The sequence below is a fragment of the Typha angustifolia genome, chromosome 13 (assembly GCF_048772165.1).
Source record: "Typha angustifolia cultivar Huaian chromosome 13, ASM4877216v1, whole genome shotgun sequence".
NCBI classification, from domain to species: domain Eukaryota; kingdom Viridiplantae; phylum Streptophyta; class Magnoliopsida; order Poales; family Typhaceae; genus Typha; species Typha angustifolia.
Window position 1 is genome coordinate 1,565,700 of NC_133251.1, and position 24,209 is coordinate 1,589,908.

The window sequence follows — 24,209 nt, forward strand, 5'->3', positions numbered from 1 at the left end:
ACTCGCGCAGTTCTCTTCTCTTCGGCTCTCTATATATAACGAATGCTGCCTTGTGGAAATCTAGGGTTCCAAAAGTTTTGAGAGGTTCTTCCATTCGACGCCTCGAGAGCGGTGGCGGCTACGACCCGATCTCAGCCATGAGTAATTCGAATCCTTGTTCCAGTCTTTTGATCCCGATGGATCCTTCGATTACTACTTAGTCTCATCGTTTGATTTCTCATCCCCTTCCGATCCGTTTCTTTAATCTCTCAGATCCATTATTTCTTCTCTCTCTCTCTCTCTCACTCATTAGTTCAGTCGATGTAGAGTTCTTCCATTCTGCAGGATAGTGTGTATCGGCGTTTTGCATCAAAACTGTGCATTTCTCGCCGGAAGTGTATCCTGCTACACCAATCATAAGGAAAGTGGGCAGTTGGGTTATTCCCTAATTCTCACTGGGTATTCCAACAATCATTTTCCTTACATCTCGTTACAATTTATTTATAGTTTTATCTCTAATGCATCGGTTTAGTATAGTATTTTTGCGGATAAGTAAGTAGTTTTGTTATCCAAGACAAGAGCAGGATAGTGTGTATCGGTGTTACGCCTTCCTCTATGCGTTTCTTGCCGAAAGTATCACCTGCGAAAGAAAAATATTAATATTGATGAAGGTGGGCAGTTGGGTTATGCCTTCAATTGTTAATGGTTACCTCAACAATCATCTTCCTCACATTCTTCTAATATGCTAACAGTATGAAGAGATAGAAGGCGATTTGGGGGGATTTTGTCCTTTTTCATCATTAATTTGCTTGTAAACTATTAACATAAATACATGCCTGGATGGAAATTGGCTCGACGTATGAAATATTTAGCCTTATAAATCTTACCACAGAACAAAGATAAAGATTATTGCATAAATAAGATGCTAATACTAAATTTAATAGAATTAGATCATAAATCAATGGGATGGCCCGACCCAAATGGCTTAGTATGTATGGGCTATAGCATGATGGGCTCCTAATTTTATTAGCTATCAAATTCCATTTACTTGGATTGTACATACTATGATAACATAACCAAATGCAATTTAATCATGACGGATACCTAAGAATCTGGAACGTCCAAATTCTTGTGGGATGAACATTGGTGAGCGTCCTCGGACGATACGCTCTTACGAGTGCACGTCGGATAGCAACCAGATCCTGAAGGCAAGACTGGATTAGAACAAGTAATTACCAACTTTATGAACTGAAAGAAAGAGTAGAACAGGTATAAGGTAAATCCTGTCTTTAAACACTAGTTACATAAGAACAGTGAGGTGGAAATAATAGAACCGTGCTCATAGGTGAAAGATGTAATCACCAGTATTACGGAAGAGTTTGTTTCCTTTGGAGTAAGTAAAAGCCCAACAAGTCTCAGTTTAGGGCCCAACAAGGGTGCCCTTTAGCTATAGTCTATGTAACACTGTTACAGTTCATAAAAATTGATGACCAATTTGTAACCAGCGAATATGTTTCTTTTGAAAGAGAAAAGGAGAAGAAAAGAAAAGAAATAGAGATGGAGAAATATGTTACGCAGACGTTAATACCATCTGAGTTACATCCCCATGTTAATCTGCCTCGGGATCCGGTCCCATGTTGGATCCTCAAAAAGGCCAGAAGATTGAGAAGGATCTCATTTCTCATTTAAAGCAGGAGCCCACTTCACAGTTAGTAGAGAGAGAGAGAGAGAGAGAGAGAGATACACATCACGAGATCTCACACGCCCCCACTAAGTCTAAATAAGACCACTTCAATTAAAGGCTAAAGCAGAGGAGACGGAGACATACACAGTAACACAGACAAGCAATAAAGCAAAGCAAATTGCACGTGGGTCGAGCTCACGCGTGGTAGATGTTGGCAGGAGTTGCCTTAACTGTCTCATATTTATTTATTTATTTATTTGCTAGGTTTCACTCCACCGTTTCATTTTGCATCCGACCCGTTTTAGTGTATATCGGATCGTACCACTGTATCGGACATTCGTTGCTCATGCCTTTTGTAATCTACTCCTCTAAGCTTAGTAGTACTTCTCACATAACTTTAACTAGCAATTGGTGAAACTAAAAAGCTAGGGCCTGCTACTATATCGGAGATCCGAACCCGACCCGTTTGGAAAAAAAGAAGAAAAGATTAATTGCTCCCCTCCTTTACCTCTGCCTCATTTTCCTTGGGATCGCATCCCCTCCTTCTGTTCCAATTCTTGTCTCTGTTGCATCTCTGTCACGCTCTCTCTTTAATCTCTCTTTAATTTCTCTCTCTCTCTCTCTCTCTCTCTCTCTGCTCCTAAGGGCGTGTGCTTTAGGTCAAGAAAAGAATCACAAGTCCTGGACCTAAATTGGTGGAGCAAGCCAGATAGACTCGTCCTTTTTATTGTATATGAATTCATTGCTTACTCTGTTCTCATCCACTCTGCGTGCTACTATGCACGTCTCTCTGTCTTCCTTCTGAGAAAGAAGGATATTGTACACGGCTAGCCTAGATATACATGGCAATCAATGCATATGCAGCAATATAAAGGACGAGCTAATAAAAATTTAACCTTTTAACCACTAAAAAAACATCAACATTCCATACCTTAGGAGACACTAAGAATTATTCGAAGATATATTCTATAGAAAGAATGTTTTAGTGAGATAAAAGATGGGATTGGATAGTCAGCAACTTCCATTTTGGGGACCATATCCAGCCGTTTTATTAATCATGGAAGGCCTTTTCTATCCCTCTGGCCTACTGAGAGCAAAGAACCTTTCAGGCTAGCAAGGCAAACCTTTCTTAGGCTTTAGCATTATGTTAATTCCGTGCTTCCGAGTCTCCGCAGACAAGAAAAAAGAGTACGAAATTGCATGGTGGTTCTGTCATGGAATATAACATAATAGAAACCAAATTGACTTCATTGTAGCAATTCGCTAGCTATATTTAAGATCGAATCTAAGTTATGATATATATTATTGAATTAAGTCAGCAGAAATCCACTACCCAACCACGAACCACCCCACTACATCCGAATCTCTAGATTTCCACCCACCGTTTTCTCCACCACCATTGCTAAAATAGTAGAACCTTTGAAGCATCTCAAGATAGTAGGGAGATCATGCGAAAAGTAGTGGGCGACGAGTCCAATCATCTAACCAATTGCTGAAATCACGATAGAAAATCTATACATCTTATTCCATATATACCACTACTAGTAATAATATTATACAGGACTGGTGGACAAAAAAAAATTTTGAAACGTGTTACCTGTGAAATTTGTTTAGGATTTAATGTCAGTTTTATACTTGTAATGTTGGATAGAGGAATGAACTCTGCTGAAAAAGTTGGTCATCATGGGATTTACCCCTTATACTAGCCAGTCAACTCAATCATGTACATAAGGAACAGTGCTAATTATGAACAGGGGAACTGCATATGAAACGAGAAGGATCGTTATATCAAAAACAAAAATGTAAATTTGTTAGTAATTCATAGACTTGTCTCCAGCTAAAGATTAGCAGTTATATACAGTCAACTTTCTAGATATGTTATCCTACCTAGGCTTCAGAAACTTCCCTGCTTCAATTTTAAAATCACATCTCAAGGCTTAGAACCAACCTACTACCAAAAAGCCTAGAAAGGGGAGATAGGAAGGTGCATGATTAGTGCATCACCTGCATTAGTTATTCTGACCAATCTAAGAGCCGGGCACCTTTTTGCCCCCCATGGGTGTTCCCTTAAATTAGTCACCTCCAGGCAAAAGCTTCCCCATTGAATCAGCAATCCAACAAAGGCTTGCATACTTGACAACAATATTCGGCCAAATGGATACGTCCAAAAAAATATTTGTTACTTTCTCTCAGTCCCATTTTGCTATTTAATACAAAGTTGGGATAATATGGAATGCTTTTATCTGGCTATTATCTTTAAACTGATTGACCTATATATGTCTCTCCACTTACAGCCCTAGCGCATGGACAGTTGACAGATTACATAATATATAGGATCTTCCCAGATGCATTTCTTTCTAACAAAATATACCAACAAGGAGGAACTTCTATCTTCTAAAATATACTTGCAAAAATTTCCTCCAGCAGTTATCATGGAGAAAACCATGCAAGAGGGAGTCACGGAGCTGCACATCTGCCAAGTAACTGGGTAAGTTGAATCCAACAAAGTAACCTCATTTAAATAACATATCTAACTCGGCCCTAAAGATGAAGCATATCAGATGTGATTCGATTCAATGAACAATTGGCCGTTTTCCTTGTGAAGGACCCAAAACAATCAATCCGTTTTAATTAATGTTTTCTGTTATTTTCCTCACCGACAAAATGGCCCTTTGTTTTTATAACCATGAACTCTTTAGGCTAATTACAAAAAGATACAAAGAGGCTTTCTTTTATACAAATAATCAATTGAGCAAGCCAAGTGCTAGCATATTAAAGAAAGATTAAGTCTATTTTAGATGAACTATTATAGCCACGTAGTCGAGTCCTATCAATTTATGATAAAAATTATAAACTTAATTCTCCGTGGATGCAAGAAGAGTTACACTTTAATTCGTTTAGCTATAAGTGAATTTCGTTTTCACTGCCTCATCTATTTTTCTTTACAAACTTAACCCCCTCACCAATTTAAAATAATCAAATAAGCCATTCCTATTAATTTATCATTCAGATTTCTAACATAAATCTATCACATGTTTATAACATAACATTATTACTGATCAAAATATCAGTATCTTTAACCTATTTCTCTTCATCTTTTTCATGTTTCTCTCAAATCACAATCCTAAATGAAAATCTCATCACCATAATCATCGTCACTATTCTTCTCCTCTTTTTCATCCCAAATAATTACAATTTGATATATAAATCGTACCACCACCATCAACATTGTAATTAATATCCTCTTTGCCTCAGTACCTAAATCCTAATAATTTCTTTCTTTTTTACCTCGCTGTTCTAACGTCTTTCTCCTCCTCTTTCTCTGAAATCCCACTCTAAGCATAATAAATATGACCTTCGCTACTAATCCCATTGCACATAAATATTATAAGAAATAATAGTTATTTTGTAACTTTTGTTGACGGGCCAAGTTAAGGGAAAAAAAAGAAAAACACCTTAATTGAGAGGGACAAAAATGTAATTATACCTAAATTCTTTGCTTGACGAAGACCTCTAGGTATCTTTGGAAAGCCATCCATAAATAAATAGGAACACTTGCAGCATCCGTGCGGTTGCCTTCCTACCTCCACCAACTCATTTGCTCTTTAATGGCCTCTCCAGTCTCCTCCAGTGATATAAAAAAAACAAAAAAAGTTACGTAGAATACACACCACCTACATCCCTAATCCTTTACCAGCATGATCATCCTACTACTACTACTACTACTACTACTACTACTACAGTACTACTTGCCCTTCCTCAAAAAGCTCGCCTAAATTACCCAAATAGAGAGGAATCCGTTTCTCCCTCCTCCTTTCCCGTTTTAGGTACGTGGCTTGATTCTCTTAATTTAATAGGAAACGTACGTAAATAGTAAGTTTCGGTCCTTTTAAGTAAAGAGCGCCGTACCCTCTTGTTGTCGTGTCACGAGCACCCTCCATTTATATCAACCTATCCTTCTCTTTTTACTCACGTTCCTATTTATTGTCTTACTGCCAATCTGCTGTCCCTAATCACCCCGCCTCGTGAATCCGGTCCAGAATATCTCAGACCCGGTCCGACCCGTTAAGCACGAGATTTATGAGTTGCAAGCTGTAACACAACTTAGCAACTAATCATGATGTGAATTCCTGCTCTATTGGAATTAATACCTCTAATTTTGCTTTCAAAAATTGAATAAAGAAATAGCAAGAGAGTAAAGCCTATGTATCAGAGATTTGAGGAACATACTAGTGATATATACAGAGTATATTAGTAATGGGCAAGGATCTATTATCTATATGGTATGGCAGATATAATGCTAAATTATTATATCAATCAGTGCAAAGTTAAAGATGGGAGTAGAGATAATACTTTACTTTGTGACGGAGATCGAGGAGGCTACCGAGGGGAATCAGAAATCAGACGAGCGACATCGTCCTGGGTCCCACGCCCTCTAAAAGAAACAAGGGGAAGCGCCACGTCACCACCATCCCGCGCGTGAAAGCACCTCAAAAAGGAGTCCAACCTCTCCTCCACCCTTCCTCTTCAATCTCAACCTTCTATTCTTCTTCTTCTTCTTCTTCTTCTTCTTCTTCTTCTTCTTCTTTCTTCCCATTGCTATCAAGTTTTCTCCTCTTATTCCATCTTCAGAATTTTATTTACAACTCGTGCTTGGGTAGTCGTTGAGTGTGAAATGGAGAGGTGGGGGAAGACGCCGTCACGGGCCCGTTACGGTTATAGTAACGGGTGCGATAACCCCTCGTTCTCGTCCACTCTCCTCGACGCCATCTACCGCTCCATCGACGAGAACGATGGCGAAAGGGCGGACCAACGCACCGGTGGAGTACCATACCGCTCGGCTTCGCTCACCGCCCCCAAGAAGAAACCCGCGGTGAGCGAGAGGGCGGTGACGCGAATCGGCAGCCGCCGGGGGTTCCCGAACTCGACCTCGAGCTCCTCCGAGGGCTCCAGTTACGGCGGCTTCTCCTCTTCCGAGGCCGAATCGACCGGCATCAGGCCGATCCGGACCGGCCTGCGTTCCGATCCGGTCCGCTCACCTCCGATCACCTCCCACCACCAGGAGAAGAGCAAGAACTCGATCCGCAGCAAGATCCGCGAGTTACGCAAGAGTAAAACCCCGGCCTCGCCCGGCGCTCGGATCGCTAGCTTCCTCAACTCCATCTTCACCGCCGGGAAGACAAAATCCTCCGCCGCCGCCGCCTCACGCGGCGCCCGGCCAGCGGAGTCGTCGTCGTCAGCGTGCTCGACGGCGTCGTCGTACACGAGGTCGTGCCTGAGCAAGACGCCGTCGACGCGGTCGGCGGCGGGGGCGGCGGATAAGAGGACTGTGCGATTCTACCCGGTGAGCGTAATCGTTGACGAGGAATGCCGACCTTGCGGGCAAAAGCGCATCCACGGCGGCGAAGCCATGGAGGCGAAGAAGAAGGTGGAGGACATGATGAGGATTCACCGATTCGACGCGGAGGAGGAGGAAGAGGAGGAGGAGGAGGATAGCGATGCAAGCTCGGATTTGTTCGAACTGGAGAATTTGGCAGTGATCGGAAATGGAGGAGGAGGAGGTGGCGGAGGTAGCGGAGGAGGAGGCGGAGGAGGAGGGTATAGAGATGAACTTCCAGTGTACGAGACTACGAGTCTTGGGACTAATCGCGCAATCGCCCATGGTTTGCTCCGATAATTTGAATATTAATTAAATAAATAAAATTGTGAAATGGGAATAGCTTTGTTGGATAATTTAGTGCTTTAATTTTCTTATTTATTAAGTTTTCTTAGTCTTCCTGATGATTATTGGTTACTGTGGTATTTGGTTTAAACTTATTGTAATATAAATATTAGGACGTTTGAAAGAGATAGACCCATGAGAAAGTTGCACACGTACGTTTGTCTAATTTGTCTGATGCCGGATTATAAGAGTGATTAAGAAAATAATTCTTATAAAACTGTGGTGCCTCGACGGGGTTAATGCAACACGGAAGATTAATGTGTTAATTAATATACTAAACGGCAAAAATACTGCCTAACAATTAATTAAAACAAGGACTGTTTAGTATACCATGCTCCTGAAATTAAGGTATATCATCCCTACAGTCTTACTTCTAACTTTGTTCTCTTCAATTTGTTTAACAGTTCCTCATTTAAGCATGCAGATCACAAGAGAAAGGACACATTCTAACTTATTTTAAGAATCAAGCTATAAGTTTATTATACTTAATTCTCACTGTTTGTGAGAAAAAAATTATCATTATTATCATGAATAGTTTGTAATTATGTTCTTTTTTTATGATTAATTAATACTCTTACTTTGATGTGGCTTTCTCTAAAGTAACTCCTCTCATTCTTATCAGCAAGAAAAGATGATTGTAACACCACAATAAAAGAGATAGTGAGTGTGTATGTGTACATATGTATGTAAAGATATTGTTCATAGGAGTTCTCTAATTCTTCATATTGTTCACAATGCATGGATCCACCCACTTGGAACATGGCGTCATGGCCATCATTGTTAGGTTATACACAAAATCCTAAGTTTATCCCCCTTTTATATGAACTATTAATCTTTTGAAACTAAAACTCTTTTCAGCTTTAAGTGGCTACCAGTCAAAAAAGCTAAAAAAGAAGTCATCATATAAAAGCCATGCAATTTGATCCATCTCATCCCATCAATTGATCATTTCCATACCTTTGGTAAATGATATATAGCTATTTAATTAGATAGCTAAGGACATGGGAGTCTAATCTCCCACTATATCACTGATATAATAAATATAAAACATAAATCCTTTAGTAGTACCCTTAAATTCCATTTATACCAAGGTCTTGTACCGAGGTTTGGGACCATATGAAAAGAGAATATTGTTGACTTGCACCTTGATTTCTTAATATCAACTTACATAGTATAGTATGTACATGTAGTTCTACAATTAAAAGAACAGTATCAACCAGTAGCTACTAGGGAAGTGGGTGGGTTGCATATGACTATGTGAGCCACGAGCTACAATTTGTTAATTGTTAGCATGCTTGCTATTATTATCCCTATATATTTCACTAATATTTGTCCCCTATAACACAAACCAAAATTTGAAGCTAATATAGATAAATATCTATCTAATTAATCTAACCTTTATCTAGTCTATGCAATATATATTTGATAATCCAAATCCCTGAGTCTATAGGTGGGACTGTGGGGCTAATCTTTTTCGATACATAAAGATATTTATACCCGTAAGTTTTGAGATAATTAAGTTGGATGACTGAGTCAATCATCTCGTTACAGTAAACCATTAATTAATTGTTGCAAAGAACTTTTTATTATTGTTATACCTAGCTAACAGGGAGAGATAATAGTATATTATCTATCACTATTCACTATCTTTGAGCAAATCGAATGGACCACAATCCCACAACAAGGATATATAGGTATTGCATAGATTATAATATCAGCTCAATGTCCTCTTCTTGTCAAATTGGTTACCTAGGCCTACTTGTGTCTGTCTATATATCTATAGATCTACTCATATATCAAGGGAGGCTTCTTTAAATTGCAATGAGTGAGGAAAGGAATATGGACCCTCCACATGAAAAGGTTTCCTTGATGGGTTCTCTTTATCTCATACTTCTGAGAGCTTGCAATCAATAAACCTGAAGAGTTTACTTATTATTATTATTATTATTATTATTATTATTTATAATTAAAAAAAATGTGATGATGGGTTGAGAAGCTTTTAACCTATATACCACTTGGGACTTATATATATGATATATAATCACTCCATATTTCGTGGGGCTTGCTACATTTGCTTGGTTTATAAGTAAGTAGTCAATAATCTCCCATTGACAAGAATTAATGTAAGCATCTTTAGAGGTCACTTTGGAGTGTCTATTTATACTAAGAGCCTTTAAATTTTAGACAATCGCAAAAGAGACACAAAATAAGCGATCCCGAGAAAGAATACGAGGAGGAGTAGTAGTTTTCCAACTTTTGCTTTCAAACGATGTCTTTGCTTTTCTTTTGTTCACATTGCAGCAGCGAAGAATGCAAGCAAAGATATATGCGAAAGACTCAAAAAGCAAGGCAAAACATTAGATAGAGATAGAGAGAGAGAGAGAGATCGGGATACGATCAATGCACACACAGGAATGCAGCTTAAAATATATATATATATATATATTAATAAGATTATGAAAGCTTTTATTTGTGCCAAAAGCATGGCAACATCGATCACGTACTACTCCCAAAACAAAAAAAAAAGGTATTATTAACACCACGACAGCTTCTGACGTTGTCTGCCACGCCTGAGCTCGAATCCACGTGCAATCCTCTCTTCTTCTCTTTTCCTTTTTCCACTCGACTACTCACCACTGTGATCCGGAATATCGCATTTTCACACCTTGCACTTTACGAATTTGTTATTCTAGTGAAATACTATCTCTTGATGGGGGGGGGGGGGGAGGGTGTGGAATGTAATCTGTTTTTTGCCTTCTAACTACTGCATATTGTTTTTAATCATTTCATGTGAGTGTAAAGGGAACGGATATCTCATGAATGCCCAAAGTACTGTCACTGTTTTGTTCAGAGATCATCACTGTTTGTGCTTTGGACTGAGATATCTCACCGAGTTTCTGCAGTTTCTCACGGGGAAACGGTGGAAGAGGAGAGAGAGAGAGAGAGAGAGAGAGTAGTCTTTAATCGGAGTTGCATGGATATGCCCAGATCTGGAGACAGGGATTAGCTGTCTCTTCTGGGGTTGAAGCCCAGAATAATTATTGGTGGATCCACATTTATTCTCCTGCCCACTTGGAATCCGCATTAAATTCCAACGTGAGACTGGGAGAAGGAAGGTCCGGAGAAATACTCACAGATGGAAGAAAATGATCAAAACTTGGAACTCAATATTGATGCTTTCATAAGATTTAATGCTCCGACAATAAGTATAACAGCAGAAGCTATACCCTCTCCATCTGCAAGACAATGAGTTCTTTAATTGTTCTCCAGATTCCTGTCATGAAAATAAAATAAAAATACGAGGATCACATGAGTTACTCTACATTTCTAAATGCCACCAGTAATATTTATTATTTCCTCAACTTGCATGAGTTACTACTGCAATGATCTCTCCGCACTCTGACAAGGAACGCTTATAGTCACAATGTAGCCTGCCAAGAGTGTATCAAGGTCAATGCATTACCAACCACGACTAATTAACGCACATGGATCAGCATATGTCAATGTTACAAAAGTCTACACGTACAGCTATTTTTCTTCTTTGTTTCTTCCAGCACTGGCATATGCATGTAGAATTATTCAAGAATGCAGCCCCAGCTACAGTTCAATGAGAGCTCAGTCTCTGGACATCTACCAACTGATACAGATCTCCCCGCCGTTGCTTCTCCAGAGGAAGACTTGACCTGCTCAAAGTATTTGGTTTTGAAATGCCACAACAAAGAGAAATGCCTGGTTCAGTCAAAAAGAAAAAGAGAAAGACTGTGTGCTACAATAATTACTGCATGCTTTTTAACTATACTACAAAGAAATTGGAGCACTGATGTGAAGGATTTAATCATGCAATACTCGACTCCAATAGATGTAATTCTAAAAATAATTCAAAAGGTAATAATATACTGCGGATACTTGATGAAAATAGTTTCCTTCTTTTTTGGGTCCCTCAGAGGTAAAATCTTATCCATTTTGGACTCTATAGTGAGCTAACACTCCACCGTTTAGGACCTCAGTCCTCAAAATGGTCACAATTTGAACTTTTCAATATGCAACAAATTACATAGTATTCTGCCTTAATGGCCATACTACTGTATAATGCCCTTCCTTTAAATAAACCTAGCTCATATCAAGTGATCCACATTTTGAATGAACCACAGAAATATCAACCAATTCTGCATCCATCAAAAAAAAAAAAAAATTCTGCTTCAAAAACTTATAAAGTAGATTACCTTCTGAGTTCAATTAATGAGTAATCGATTTCCTCCACAATGATTGCCTCCTCATGCTCAGTGGTTGCAATCACCTCTCCAAACTGACATCCAACAGATTTTTTAGGAACATAATGTATCGCTTTCAGCAAGCCTACATAATCATAATTAGATTTTGACTCTTCAAATCAGCTTACAGGTCCGACAAGGGTGGAATGGCCCCAAGCAATGTAGCTAGAACCAGTATCTCGAGCAGGGGAACAAGTCGCCACGAATAACTGAAAAGAAGAAAAGCAAGATGGCATAACTTACAAGACAAAATGCCAGTGAGTTGTTATTCCACCAGATACATGTACCATCTTACCATTTTGACAGTGGTACAGATTGATGTCAGATGAGAGAATATTCATTTGAGCAGTACAGATTTAATTTATTGATCTAGACAGATATAACCTTTCCAGAAGGTAGTTTATGAGTAGAGAATAATAGAGATTATCAGATGCTTTGTCATAACCAATGCAACTTGCTGTCAATTCAGAAAAATACAAGCAAAATGAAATGTTTCACATACCTGATTGTCAGCAGCCCTGTCATGGGAAACATAAATCATCAGTACAGAAACAATGACAATTAAGATTACTGGCAAACTTAATTTACTGAATATCCAGAAGAAATGGTTGTATGATATGTTATAAAGCGATTGTCCAAAAGCTAAGAAAAAATGATAGATGTAAGGAATTCTATGCTAACTCAGAACAATCAATTGTCATTGTTCAAAAATCAAAAGTAGTCCAGCATATAAGTCCACAGCTATGCCAATGTCTTATTGTACACATTTATTTCTAATTCATATCATACGCTGCATTGCACCAACTATATTTTCTCAGATGAATACATGAACTTCTTGAAAAACTTAGCCCTTATGATATACTAAAATACTCCTTCCAACTCAGTAAGGTTACATTTAGGATTCTGTCAGATATGTTGTGTCTCAATAGTATCAACAATGCCAACAGTAGTAGCAAGGTATTAGCATGGAACTTGGAACCAAGGAGATAACTAGAATGAAAAGAATCCAACATATGTGGATTTTTTTACCAAACTAGCCCTCCCAAACTTTTATTTACGTGTCTATTACACTTTAAAACTTAAATACAAAGTTGGGTGAGTTTTGTCGTGTTAGTAAAACCATTGAACCTGATAATGACTTCCAACTATAAGTAGCTTTCTAATTCAATGATTCATATAAAAATTGAAACGTTGAGTAGAAATACTATAGGTATTAGGGAAAGAAATTTTCACATAATTAACTTCTTAATTCAGCAATTTATATGAAATTTTTTCCCCTAATACTTAACAGTTTACTCAGTGACATTCATTTTCTACATAAAATCCTTGAAACAAAATGTGACTTATATGTTGAAGTTATTGTTGTTTTGTGACGTGGCAAAACCTACTTGATCTCGAATTCAAGTTTTAAAATATATTTGACATGTGCTAAAAAGTTTGGCAGACTTAAAATAGTAAAAAACTCATATACGTGAGTGAACATGTAAATCCATCAAAAAAATAAGGTTTTCTGGTAGTGAATTTTCAGTAGGTGTGACTTCTTATTTCCCTATGAGCTTGTGTAGTGCTCCTTCCTACTGTGGCTAGAAGGGCCTTATGATCTTAGAGAATTTACCAGCTTCTCAATATACTAAATTAGTGAAGAACAGTAACACCAATCAGTCCAAACTTACCTTGCCCTTTGCAACAACTCCCAATGCAAGGGACCTGTAGTCATATTAAATGCACCAGGATAACATAGCAAATGAGCACCTGCAATCAACACATTTCTTCCATTAATGAGAAATTCCTAGAATAAGTTGCTTATAATCTGCTAGTCTATGCTCATGACCACTAGCAAGTAGTAAATGTAACAAGATGCGGTGGGGAAAAAAGATCAACTACAAGGAGTGAACTAATCATGTTTGATTGTCTGGAAGTGAAGTGAAGTGATCTTAGGAAGTGGAAGTTCCTAGGAACTTACTGTCCTAACAAAAACTTATCATTTTCTAATGAGCCAGAGAATATGAGATTGGGATTGAATGTCTTATTTTTTATTGTTTGAGAAAGACCAATTCTATCCTTTCCTTCAAAAGGATTTCCTACTTTTCCATACATTAGCAGCATTATCAGTAAAGTATTGTTTAATGATGATGCTAAAGATGACAAATCTTCACTTCCGCTGCCTGACAAGCCTATCTATTAGGTTGAATAATAGTCAAATTATTCTGCCGGCTAAGTCCCAATGACACTTTAAGTGGGAACAAAGAAGCAAAAAATCAACCAAGATGTTATTCATTGTAATAATTAGGGGTTTTTATAAATCACACCCTACATTTTACCTATTTTGTGATTCGCACTCCGTAATGTTCATTTAACACCTTAACGTTACTTTAGCTTACTGATATTAATTATGTTATATAGTTTATGTAACTCTAGTTTAAAGATTACTAAAATACCCTTACAAATTTTTGACATAACCTAAATCCCCATAAAATCCTTTTTCCCCAAATTAAACCAATCCCACAAAATCTAAATCATCTTACCTATAACTAAACCCTACCTCACAAAATCTAAATCCTCTTACCTACGACTAAACCCTACCTCACAAAATTATATCAAAACCCACAACCCACAAGAATCCCTCAAAATCTCTATCACGTACAAGCCTTAGAAGCTTTCCCCAACTTTACCTATTTTTCTCCATCTCTCCAGTTCAAACCCTTTTTTTCTCCATCTTTTCCTAAATTTTCTTCATCTCCCTCTCCATCTTTAAGGTCGCAAGTAATAAAATCAGCTTGGCGTTTGGGGAGGTCTAAGATTTCTATGGCTTAGAGTTTGAAAGCTCTAAGATTGGCTTGGTATTTGGGTGATGCTCTCCATGGTTTGAGAAAAAGAAATAAGTACGAATGTTTAAATTACGAATAAAATTAGAGATAAGTACAAGGATAATTTAGGAATTATTATAAATTACATAGTGGACTATAACAGAATATTCTCTTTTTGGTATCATTCAGTTTAATTATAGTTAGATTAAGTTAACTCAGGATATTAAATGAGCATTATAGGAAAAATGAAGGATCACGTTATAAAATCCCCAAAAGACGGGGTGCGAATCATAAAATAAGAAAAATGTAGGGTGTGATTTATAAAAATCCCTAATAATTAACATGAGCATTGAAATTGGAAAACAATAACTTAACTAGGATATGAAAGATACCTCTTGCCGCATACAACATTGCTAACTCCTGGAAACGAATGTCATAACAGATACCTATACCAATACGCCCCACATCTGCAACCACAATACGACAATAAGTGATCAATCTGTAACAGCCAAAATATCAAAGAGAATACCATGTAAGATTGGTAGGTACACATTACAAATAAGTTAAACCTGTGTCCACAATGGTAGGATGCTGCCCAGCAGTAAGCGTCATTGATTCTTTAAAAGTAATCTTCCCTGGAATATCAATGTCAAAGAGATGGATCTGCATGCCATGTTATGCTCATATGAGGTATTTTGTTAACCAGAACAAGTCGCAAAAAGAGAGCTTCATGTAGAGAATAGGGAGAGTGGAAGAAATGCCGAAATACGTATCAATCAAGCAAGAACTTTGCAAATGAATCTAATGTTACAAATTTGACTCAGCATCTAACCAATTCTTTAGTCTATCACATTCACAACTCTGCAACTATTACTGATGACCTATGTATAATAGAACAGACAAAGAAGCAAGAGATGTACACTCTGACCACTCTTTTGCAAAATATCTAATTTGTGCACTTTTAAACTTACGAATTCCAATAAGATATGAAATCATGAGAATAGATTTTTGCTTCGTACCTTTCTGTGTTTACCCTTGAGCTTGCCATCTGCACCAAAGACGAAGCATGTATTGTACAAACGATCACCAACGCGTTCTGGTATTGACCCACCCACAACTGTAATCCCTAGTCGAGAAGCAACTTCAGAAAGCATGGCAAATGAGGGAGCTGCATCACCGCCTGCTGCAACATCCTCGGCATATACCGGAAAGCTATCATTGGAGTACGGGCTGTTCCAGATCTCCTAAGAATGAATACTTATTATAAGTTGGAAGATCTAACCACAAGCATGAGCATTAGCAATCTTTCAGAGTGCAACACACTATACATTCAAAAAGTTATTACCTGCTACTGCATACATACACACACACAACATAAAAGAGGAACAATAAATAAAGTTTATCAAGCTGTCTGGTTTTGTTTTGGCAAAAAATCAAACTGCTACAAAAAAAAAAAAGTTTTAAAACAACGAATAGAAAGTAAACTAGAATTTTGTCAAAAGAAAAGGTAGAGTAAAAGTACAACTCACCGGCAAAAGGACGAGCTTTGCGCCCTTTCCGGCAGCCTCCTCGATCGCCTGGCGAGCATGCGCGATGTTCCTCTCCTTATCCGCCGTCACCGACAGTTGACACAGAGCGATCTTGAACTAAAACAAGAAGAAAGAGTAATCAAGAGAGATCCGAATAAGGAATGGGACCTCAATTCAAAACCACTTCACGAAATCAATCGAGATGTCCAACGAAGGTGATCAAACCTTAGTGACAGGTGGCGTGGGGATCTGGAGCGCGGGAGGAACCCTAGCTTCCTCCGGCTTGTAGGCGGAAGCCATAGCAGAGACTGAGGCGATGCGGCGGCGTTGCGGCGGCGCCGGCGGCCTGGCTTGGATTCGTTTAGAGATGAAAGGTTGGAAGGAGAGGCGAGAGGAGGGGAGGAGAGCGCGCGATGGGAGGAGAGAGAATGCGAGACCACCTCTCATCTGTGGGAAGTATCGGTGTGAAGATGACGTTTGGGGGTTGGTAAGGATTACCGGCGGAGGAGTTTAAGAGTAGGAATGGAGAGGGATTGGATTGGATCGGACCCGTTCCACTTTAGACCGGACCGGACACCGGGCACCGGAGTTCGCAGAGGCCAGACGGCTTTTCAATTTTCATATCTACACCCTCTAAAAAGAAAAATTATCCAAGGGAATACAAACTTTCATTTATACCCTTCCAAATTAGCTTATTCGTGCACACACCTCTAAATGTTATTTATTTCAGGTGTATACTACTTGCTTTCTACAACTATAACTCTATGGAGATAAACACAAGGATAAGAGATTTAGTTGTAATTATTAATTACCAGAATACCAGCAAAAGCAAAGATTATGAAAAGCATATATAAGAAAAAGGTAAGAATTTTAAGGACATTTGCATTAGAATTCAATGTTGTAAGGCTGGCTATGTTCGAAAAAAGTTCTGGAGAGTGCAAAGGAGTTTATTCATCCTTCATTAGTACACCAATGTTTTCCTTTCAGCATTTAATTTGTGTGAACTGACAAGTGAGCCATTGACTTCAGAATCTTGCAGAGAGTGGCAACTAATGGTAACTGAATGGGATTCAATTGGACCACTCATTCGTAATCAAAAGAAAAGCAACCTGGAAAGGAGAGAATGCAAAAAGATGCAAGTGCATTCAAGCATCATGTAGTAGCAGCTATCAAGAACAATTTCCCATACAGATTAAAAATAATTTAGATACTTTACAATTCTGTCTAATTTGCAACAAGGCCACAACTTCCTGAATTTGTATACTTGAAAATACAAATATATTTGAAGCTAGTTAATTAAGAGTTTAAATTGAAGTCAGAACACCCATCCCGAAGGAAATCAATCATCTGGTTTTACTGGATTTGAAAATAAGAATGTGTCAGTATGGCAGAGGTAAGAGGAGCCAGTATGACTTATTGGCAACTTCAGCATCATCTGCACAATGTGGTAGAAAAGACCACCAGAATTGCTGAGCAGCACAATTGATAATGGGAACTGCTCTACCATATTCGATTAATTGTTGCTGCATCAGAAGTATATGTGCTTGTGACGCACTGACTATGCAATGTCATCTTACTGCAGTATTTAGAAAGGCATTCAATCTGTCATAAACAAGCAGAATGGAAAACTCTGTAATATTTGAAAACATGACCTGCCTATAAAGGTCAAATATTATTAAGACAAGGAGATCTGATGAATCGATTTTATCACTACTTTTATCTCTAATTTATTAGACTTGTCACTTTGTTCTACATTGCACATGTGGAATTTACACTGTTTGAAATTAATTCTAGATGGATTTGATTTGATTTAATTTTAGTACAATTTAGTTGACTTCATTTGGAAATGAGTTTCACTGTTTAGAAAAGAAGAATATTGAAATGAATATTGCATTTTCCTGATTTACCTTTAGGCATCAAGAAGAATGTAACTAAATTCAACCAAATCCAACCAAGTGAAATAAATTGAAACCTTATAACTTAATAGTTTCAAACAACGGGATTTAGAAAATCTACAATTCCAATTCCATCAGATTCACAGGGTATTAAGGCCATGTTCAATCAAAATAACAAAAAAGAAATAAAGAATTTAATTAAAGTAGAATATTACTCTTGTCGGTAGGGTCATTTTTGCAGCCCAAGTCGCATATCTGCATCTCTGGAACATACCTGTCCAAATATAACTGTATTGTCCTCCAATATCGGTCCCCTCCAGAAATCCATGTGTCCATATGCATACCAGAAGGAAAATCAACGAACATGCATTGCCTGTTATGTTCGACATGTTTATCATACAGTATCTGCATGTGTGAAGGAGGGACCAATTCATCTTGCAAACCAGATAGGAAGAGGATGGGCTGTTTGACCTGTATAATAGACCAAGTATGAGGCAAATTCAAATCAGGTAAACCCATAAACAGGACTAAAGTAATTAGACAAGTATCACAGTTTTCAAGACATCCTAATGACTCGATACAAATAAAGGTCTTTCTTCTAAATAGGACAAAAAGACAATTGCATCGAGCAACAGCAGCCTGTGCTTATATGCACATAAATTAAAGACAAAGATGCATTTGGAGATGCTTGGTCAAATATTCCACTACTATTCCCACTTTGACATGGCTCACTATATAGAGATTTTGGCAGGGTCTTATATGCCAACCTTCTTTGTTTTCCGATATCTTAAACTTATGATAGTTAAAATGTCCAGCAACACAAGGCCAGGAGCAAACTTGTCATGGATCAGGTCGCATGATGTCATATATACAAAAATCAAATGATTTAACAAAGAGAAGTCGATTTTCATTTCAATCTATTTCCTTTGGTCCCCATTAACATAAACAGTAGCAGATGCAAAATTATTTGCAACTCCAAGCATGAGCCCAGCCTATGAGTGTTCACCTGCCCAATGATATCAATGGTACTCCATGGAGAGCGCACGAGAAAATTTAGAACCTTTGGACCACTTGATGCACTGCCACCTATGAACCATTTTAGGAAGGGCAGCATAATACCAGCCATATCCAATATAGAGGTGAAAGTATTTTCCAGTATGAGGGCAGAAACCTGCAGTACATTAAAAAGAAAATCCAGCATGCAGTATTTAATAACATTGACATCAAAAGATGTTATTTTCCACGACTCAAAACTATGACCAAGGTGTACATGCAAGCCTTACCATCACATCAGTGCAGCACACTATAAAGGCTTCATAATATCAGAATAAATATATAATGGGATATTAAATAATAAATACTGAAGGCCCATGTTTTATGAAATGGAACGTTGAAACTTTATGGTGTTTTTTGCCTGCAAATGGGGAGTACATAAAGTGAATGGTGCCAAACAAGCAAGTGCATATAAAAGGTAGTAAAGATTCTGTACATGGAAATCAGAAACTCTAATAGTCATTATAAGCATACATTAAAAAACACAATTAATTTCAAGGATTCTACAATTGTAGTCAAACAAACTCTCTATATCTATTAATTGATTGCATCAACTGTAAATGCATGAACATGTGATAAGTTTCTGTGGTTACTAATAGAAAAGGAAACATAGCAAGTTTGCTGCCCACTCTTAAACACCTCCCAAAGTAAGTGGTATTTGTTACATCAGGAATCATTATACCATCTAAGCAAGACATTCTCTGTCCATAATAAGGTATAAAGCCGCCACAGATGATGGTACCACAGAGAAATCTTCCAACATCATCACTTGGAGAAGAACCATGGGAAATCTGTAGATTCTTAGACTATAAACAACAGTAGCCAAGTTACATTTATACATACATCTAACACATCCAACTCTCTCAGCCAATGTTTATGTGATAAGTCTGGTTAATCACCTGACAGTCAAGCTAACACAGAAATTGTAGTATCACATTGGGGGTGAAAATTTTAGGTTTCCCAGGTAAAAACAATTTGAAATGAGCTATGTCAAAATAAAATACACATGTTCACCAACAAAGAGAAAAGGCTTAATATGTATCTATATAGCAGCCAGATAAGCTAAAAAAGTAAAGGGGTATGAATGACTATCCTTAGGGCAAGCAACACGACGACAATTCATACCAGTTCAATGGATGACCTGTAGCACTAGGTTACATAACAGATATGGTAAAACTAAATGAAATATCGTGTTCTGAAGTACCTTATCAGGATTATTTTTTGCAAGCACAGTTCCAACTGCACCTCCCAAAGACCTCCCAAAAACAACTATTCTAGATGTGTCAATATCATTTCTCTGAGTCAAATGATCTAGTGCTGCCTAATCAACAGAAAACCAGGTAAAGTCAGAAGATAGAAGAAAATCCAGAAAAAGATAAGCACAGAGGTAAAAGAGAAAAAACAGAAAACAATAAAGGAGTACAAACAAACCTGTGCATCCCTTATAATGCCATGTTGAGATGGGTAACCATCACTTTCACCATACCTGATTTTAAATGAAGATACTTTTGCAAGATTATATTTACAAAAATACAGGTCAAGAACAACATAAACATGATATTTAAAGGACTACTGGAGCAGTAATGACAATAGTACTAATTTAAGGCAGAACAATACCCTCTATAAGAAAGCATAAACACATTGCATTGCAGTCTCTGCATCATTAATCGGACAAACTCCAGACGATGAGCAATATCTATAGAGCTGAGTAAAGGTCTCAGAGATGTATTGGGCAAAATTAAAGCTCCTAACTAATTAGAGACTGCTACGGAAGAGAAACATCAGGATACTGCCAGCATTTTCTTGGAAGAAAAGAATCGTTGGACCTGCAGTAGCAATAGCACAGTTGAATAGTTGATTCATAAACCATCACCAAGTAACATTTCTAGAACAGAAAACACAAGTATTGCAAATATGGAAGAAACTCTAAGCAAATTGATATCCCATACTGGTAATTACTAAACTCACTGAAACAACTGTTAGAAGTTATGAGTGTGGTAGAAGGATAAGAAGCAATACTTATGGTTTCATAGAACAATATTAGAAAGGCTCAAAGAACAAAATCTAATTTCACTTATTGTAGCCGATTAAATGTATTAAGTGCCTCCGGAAGATATGCAGCCACTGTATTGTGTATCCTGGAAGAAAGATTTCAAAGTTCGAAATGTGGATGAGGACAGATACCTGGATATTATTATTTGTATCCACTTCTATTATTTGAGAAAGAAAATGCAGATGTGGTAAAGCCAGAAAGATAAATTCATATTCATAGTAGTGCAATGCAAAATAATCATCTAAATGGACTGAAGAGCAATCATATCCATTTTCCTTCTAAATTCATATGGATAAAAGCAGATAATAGTTAGTGGATACCATAACCTGACATAATAACAATCTGGGATAGAAGAAGGGAAAACAATTGTATATTCTCTTAGTGAATTTTTTTGGTTAAAATGGATCAATGAAGACTGCATGTCAGCATATTCACATTGATAACAATTTTTGTCAAAGAATATGATAGGTAATTAACGGCTCTATAACTTCCATCCATACTTGTTGAAAGACAAGAGGAAACCAGTCATCTCCAGAACCTCCTAAGTGGATATGTACATATCCAGATGCTGATTAGCATATGGCATGGTGTGACAACAAATACATGAAGACGTAAAGAAAATATAATAAGCAGTAATTCATGATTCATGAACAACCATAGAGAATAGCGTATCAGAAACACCCTTCCGAATTGTTTGAAAATAGGTATGAAAAAAAACTATTGTAACTTCAGACAATCATGGGTCATAAAGAAAATCCCCCAAGCCCTCAAGGGCAGCATACCAACATAAACAGCATGAACAACCACACTGCGAGTCAAAAGGAGGAGGACTAAAGCTCATGCTAGGATGACAGTATTTAAAAAAGGCAATAGTTAACTGCCAAAGTCCATGCTGGACAAGTGAATTCCTATCTTACTCACTCTTCTTTTCTAGGAATCTTAGTGCCTTCCAAATATATAATGCTTAAAGCAAATTCCTAAAGCTACCACCATAACATACTTGCCAGCCTCGATGATGCAATATCCACAGAAAGCACAAATGCATCCCCACCATATTTGATATAGAAAGTATGCTATAGCACAAACAAAGAATAATCTCTCTATACCAGGACGGAAAAATAACAAAAAAATTTGCATTAGAAACCCACCATCAACCATTAGTTCAGAGCCACGAGAACTTTTCAAGCTCACGCAATTGTACCTAATCGACTAACCCTTGCCCTCCAAAATCCAAAATTTATCAATACTCACGAAACCCAACACCCTCGAGCTGGACATCAATCAACTCAAGGAAGAGATCAAAGAAAACTAACAATAATTATGACATGATTTTCATTAAAACCCCATCTTCAACTATGGGAGCAGAGATGCAATAGCGTATCACCGTACCTCAGATCTCGCACCATCCAAAATCCAATATTTATCGATTTCCATAAAACCCACGCTCAACCAAAGACCCACAATTGATTCAAGGCATTAATCAAAGAAAACCAACCAAAATCCATACTTTATAGCAGAGCCGCAATAGTGGGGTTAACCGCCTCAGATCACCCAACAGCCAAGATCCAAATCTTATTAATTCCCACGAAACCCAACACCAATAGCCCACACAATCATTTCAAGTCAAAATCCAAGCAAAACCAAACCAAAGCCTATGATCAAGATTCAAGAACCCTAGTGGCGAAAAGTACACACCTCGGCGCGCAGGGGAGTGCTTGATGAACCAAGAGTGGAGGCGAACCCCATCCGACGAGTGAAGCCACACGTCCTCGTAGTCGAGGCGGAGCCGAGCAGGCGTGATGGTGTAGGCGCGCGCGAGACCAGGCAGCTCCGGCACGTAAACGAGGCGTTCTTGGAACGCAACCAAAGCCGCCATGCCGACCACCGCCATTCCTCCGGCTCCGTATATCAGTGCCTTCAGCCACGACGCCATTGAGCTAGGGTTTTCGCGACGCCAGTGTTCGGAGGGGAATTTTGTCGAACAGGTGGTGGGCGAAACGAGAGAAGCGAGAAAGAGTGCCCAGCCCCCAACCTAACAGAGTCACGTGCCGTGTTTCGTTTTAGGCAAAAGTTCCCCTGGAAAGGACGCCCGCATACAAGCTCACCTCCTTTGCACTTTACCCCCTTCTATATTTTCTATTTGAGATAATACCCCTCAAGGTCTTCGTTTACGTCCTTTACATGGATTCCCATCATTTTTTGTTCCTAGTTATTAAAGAATTAAAAAGGGATTTTATATCTTTTCTAGCTTAATATGTTAGATTCAAATTTGGAGTTATCTAATAAAATTTAAATACATTTTTATTTATATGTAGGCTAATTCATATGTTAAATAAATTAACTTATTTTCTTGATATATATCAATTTTTTCGCTTTTATACTCCGTAGAATTTGACATGCAACCTTCTACCACAAAGAAAAATGCTCATATAGACTATATATCATCTTCCATTATAGTCGGAATTTAAATTCAGATTATTTATAATTAAAAATGATACTAGACAACTCAAGGTATGGTATGGTGCCATTGATGATTTAGCTTCGCCCATTAGCCCAATAAACATAAGCATAAATTAAATCCGCAAATATTACGGCATACTAATATATAATCTGGCACTATTTGTCTCTAATTAATGGTTAAGACTTTTAAACACATTGCTAACCTCCATGAGTAGTATTTTAAAACAACGATTTGAGAAATTTAATCAAAAGTATGTCTCACATGCGTTGAGTAGAAATGCACTAATAAAAAATTAGGGTCACATATGGTTAAATATTATTTACTTATATCTATTTTTCTTTAAAAAAAATTCAAATAATTCCACCAAATACTTATAATTATTTTAATTATTTAGCGTTATTATCTTTATGTCTTATTTTAAAAAAAGAAGAGAAAAATATTCTGATTATTTTGACATCAGTTCGGTTAAGTTTAACAGAAAAAATTAACTGTCTTAATTTAAAGAACTTTTTAAAAATAAATAGAGTAAAATATATTTAATTTAAAATAATAATAATTAGAAGGCATAAAGAGTTAATAGGGGTTTAGTAGTAACGTTAGTTGGCTCTATCACGTGCAAGCAACTTCACCATCATGCTATCATGTCAAACATAATGTTGATACGTAATAAAGAAATATTCATTATGCTTGACAAAAGATCCTCTTGACATAATAATCTCTTGGCTAATCATATTACCTTTCTTATGAGATGGTGG

General features: G+C 37.6%; 3 protein-coding genes and 2 non-coding genes across 9 annotated transcripts; 3 read left to right on the plus strand and 2 right to left on the minus strand.

Annotated features, from left to right (window-relative positions):
* Nucleotides 1-317: 317 nt before the first annotated feature.
* LOC140775234 (small nucleolar RNA snoR135) lies at nt 318-467 on the plus strand. The gene has a single exon (XR_012106721.1). It is a non-coding gene; the product is annotated as a small nucleolar RNA snoR135 (small nucleolar RNA).
* An 89-nt stretch (nt 468-556) lies between these two features.
* LOC140775235 (small nucleolar RNA snoR135) lies at nt 557-714 on the plus strand. Its single transcript, XR_012106722.1, has one exon. It is a non-coding gene; the product is annotated as a small nucleolar RNA snoR135 (small nucleolar RNA).
* A 5,263-nt stretch (nt 715-5,977) lies between these two features.
* Nucleotides 5,978-7,515, plus strand: LOC140774320 (protein BIG GRAIN 1-like). Its single transcript, XM_073117274.1, has one exon. The coding sequence runs from the start codon at nt 6,339-6,341 to the stop codon at nt 7,338-7,340; it is 1,002 nt and encodes a 333-aa protein (XP_072973375.1). The 5' UTR covers nt 5,978-6,338; the 3' UTR covers nt 7,341-7,515.
* Nucleotides 7,516-10,709: 3,194 nt separating this feature from the next.
* On the minus strand, nt 10,710-16,603 carry LOC140772967 (omega-amidase, chloroplastic-like). 2 transcript variants are annotated; one of them, XR_012106357.1, is made up of 11 exons: nt 16,218-16,603; nt 15,993-16,109; nt 15,483-15,707; nt 15,033-15,126; nt 14,856-14,930; nt 13,330-13,408; nt 12,159-12,174; nt 11,785-11,865; nt 11,609-11,691; nt 10,912-11,068; nt 10,710-10,816 (listed from the first exon to the last, which is right to left on the minus strand). XR_012106357.1 is itself a non-coding variant. In XM_073115244.1 (10 exons), exons 1-10 carry the CDS (start codon nt 16,437-16,439, stop codon nt 10,990-10,992), a joined length of 1,071 nt encoding a protein of 356 aa, XP_072971345.1. In that variant the 5' UTR covers nt 16,440-16,603; the 3' UTR covers nt 10,710-10,989. The 2 variants fall into 2 exon arrangements, 1 of the variants encoding a protein (XP_072971345.1); XM_073115244.1 differs by having other exon boundaries at nt 10,710-11,068.
* A 556-nt stretch (nt 16,604-17,159) lies between these two features.
* On the minus strand, nt 17,160-23,076 carry LOC140772968 (alpha/beta hydrolase domain-containing protein WAV2). 4 transcript variants are annotated; one of them, XM_073115245.1, is made up of 8 exons: nt 22,689-23,076; nt 20,731-20,766; nt 20,558-20,636; nt 20,372-20,426; nt 20,145-20,261; nt 18,894-19,058; nt 18,162-18,358; nt 17,160-17,568 (listed from the first exon to the last, which is right to left on the minus strand). In XM_073115245.1, exons 1-8 carry the CDS (start codon nt 22,924-22,926, stop codon nt 17,493-17,495), a joined length of 963 nt encoding a protein of 320 aa, XP_072971346.1. In that variant the 5' UTR covers nt 22,927-23,076; the 3' UTR covers nt 17,160-17,492. The 4 variants fall into 4 exon arrangements, with proteins under 4 accessions (XP_072971346.1, XP_072971349.1, XP_072971347.1 ...); XM_073115248.1 differs by having other exon boundaries at nt 17,160-17,594; XM_073115246.1 differs by having other exon boundaries at nt 18,103-18,358.
* Nucleotides 23,077-24,209: the final 1,133 nt, after the last annotated feature.

Bases quoted from the DNA above. Each gene is read 5' to 3' on its own strand.
- LOC140774320 (XM_073117274.1), top strand. From the start codon at position 6,339: ATGGAGAGGTGGGGGAAGACGCCGTCACGGGCCCGTTACGGTTATAGT.
- LOC140772967 (XM_073115244.1), bottom strand. From the start codon at position 16,439: ATGAGAGGTGGTCTCGCATTCTCTCTCCTCCCATCGCGCGCTCTCCTC. The intron at 14,931-15,032 runs GTTTAACTTATT...TTGTGGTTGCAG, and splicing joins TCCTACCATTGTGGACACAG to ATGTGGGGCGTATTGGTATA. The intron at 13,409-14,855 runs GTATCTTTCATA...TGTTGATTGCAG, and splicing joins AATGTTGTATGCGGCAAGAG to GTGCTCATTTGCTATGTTAT.
- LOC140772968 (XM_073115245.1), bottom strand. From the start codon at position 22,926: ATGGCGTCGTGGCTGAAGGCACTGATATACGGAGCCGGAGGAATGGCG. The intron at 20,637-20,730 runs GTATCCTGATGT...TCAGCTCTATAG, and splicing joins CTTCCAAGAAAATGCTGGCA to ATATTGCTCATCGTCTGGAG. The intron at 17,569-18,161 runs GTATGTTCCAGA...TAAATACTGCAG, and splicing joins ATACAGTTATATTTGGACAG to TAAGATGACATTGCATAGTC.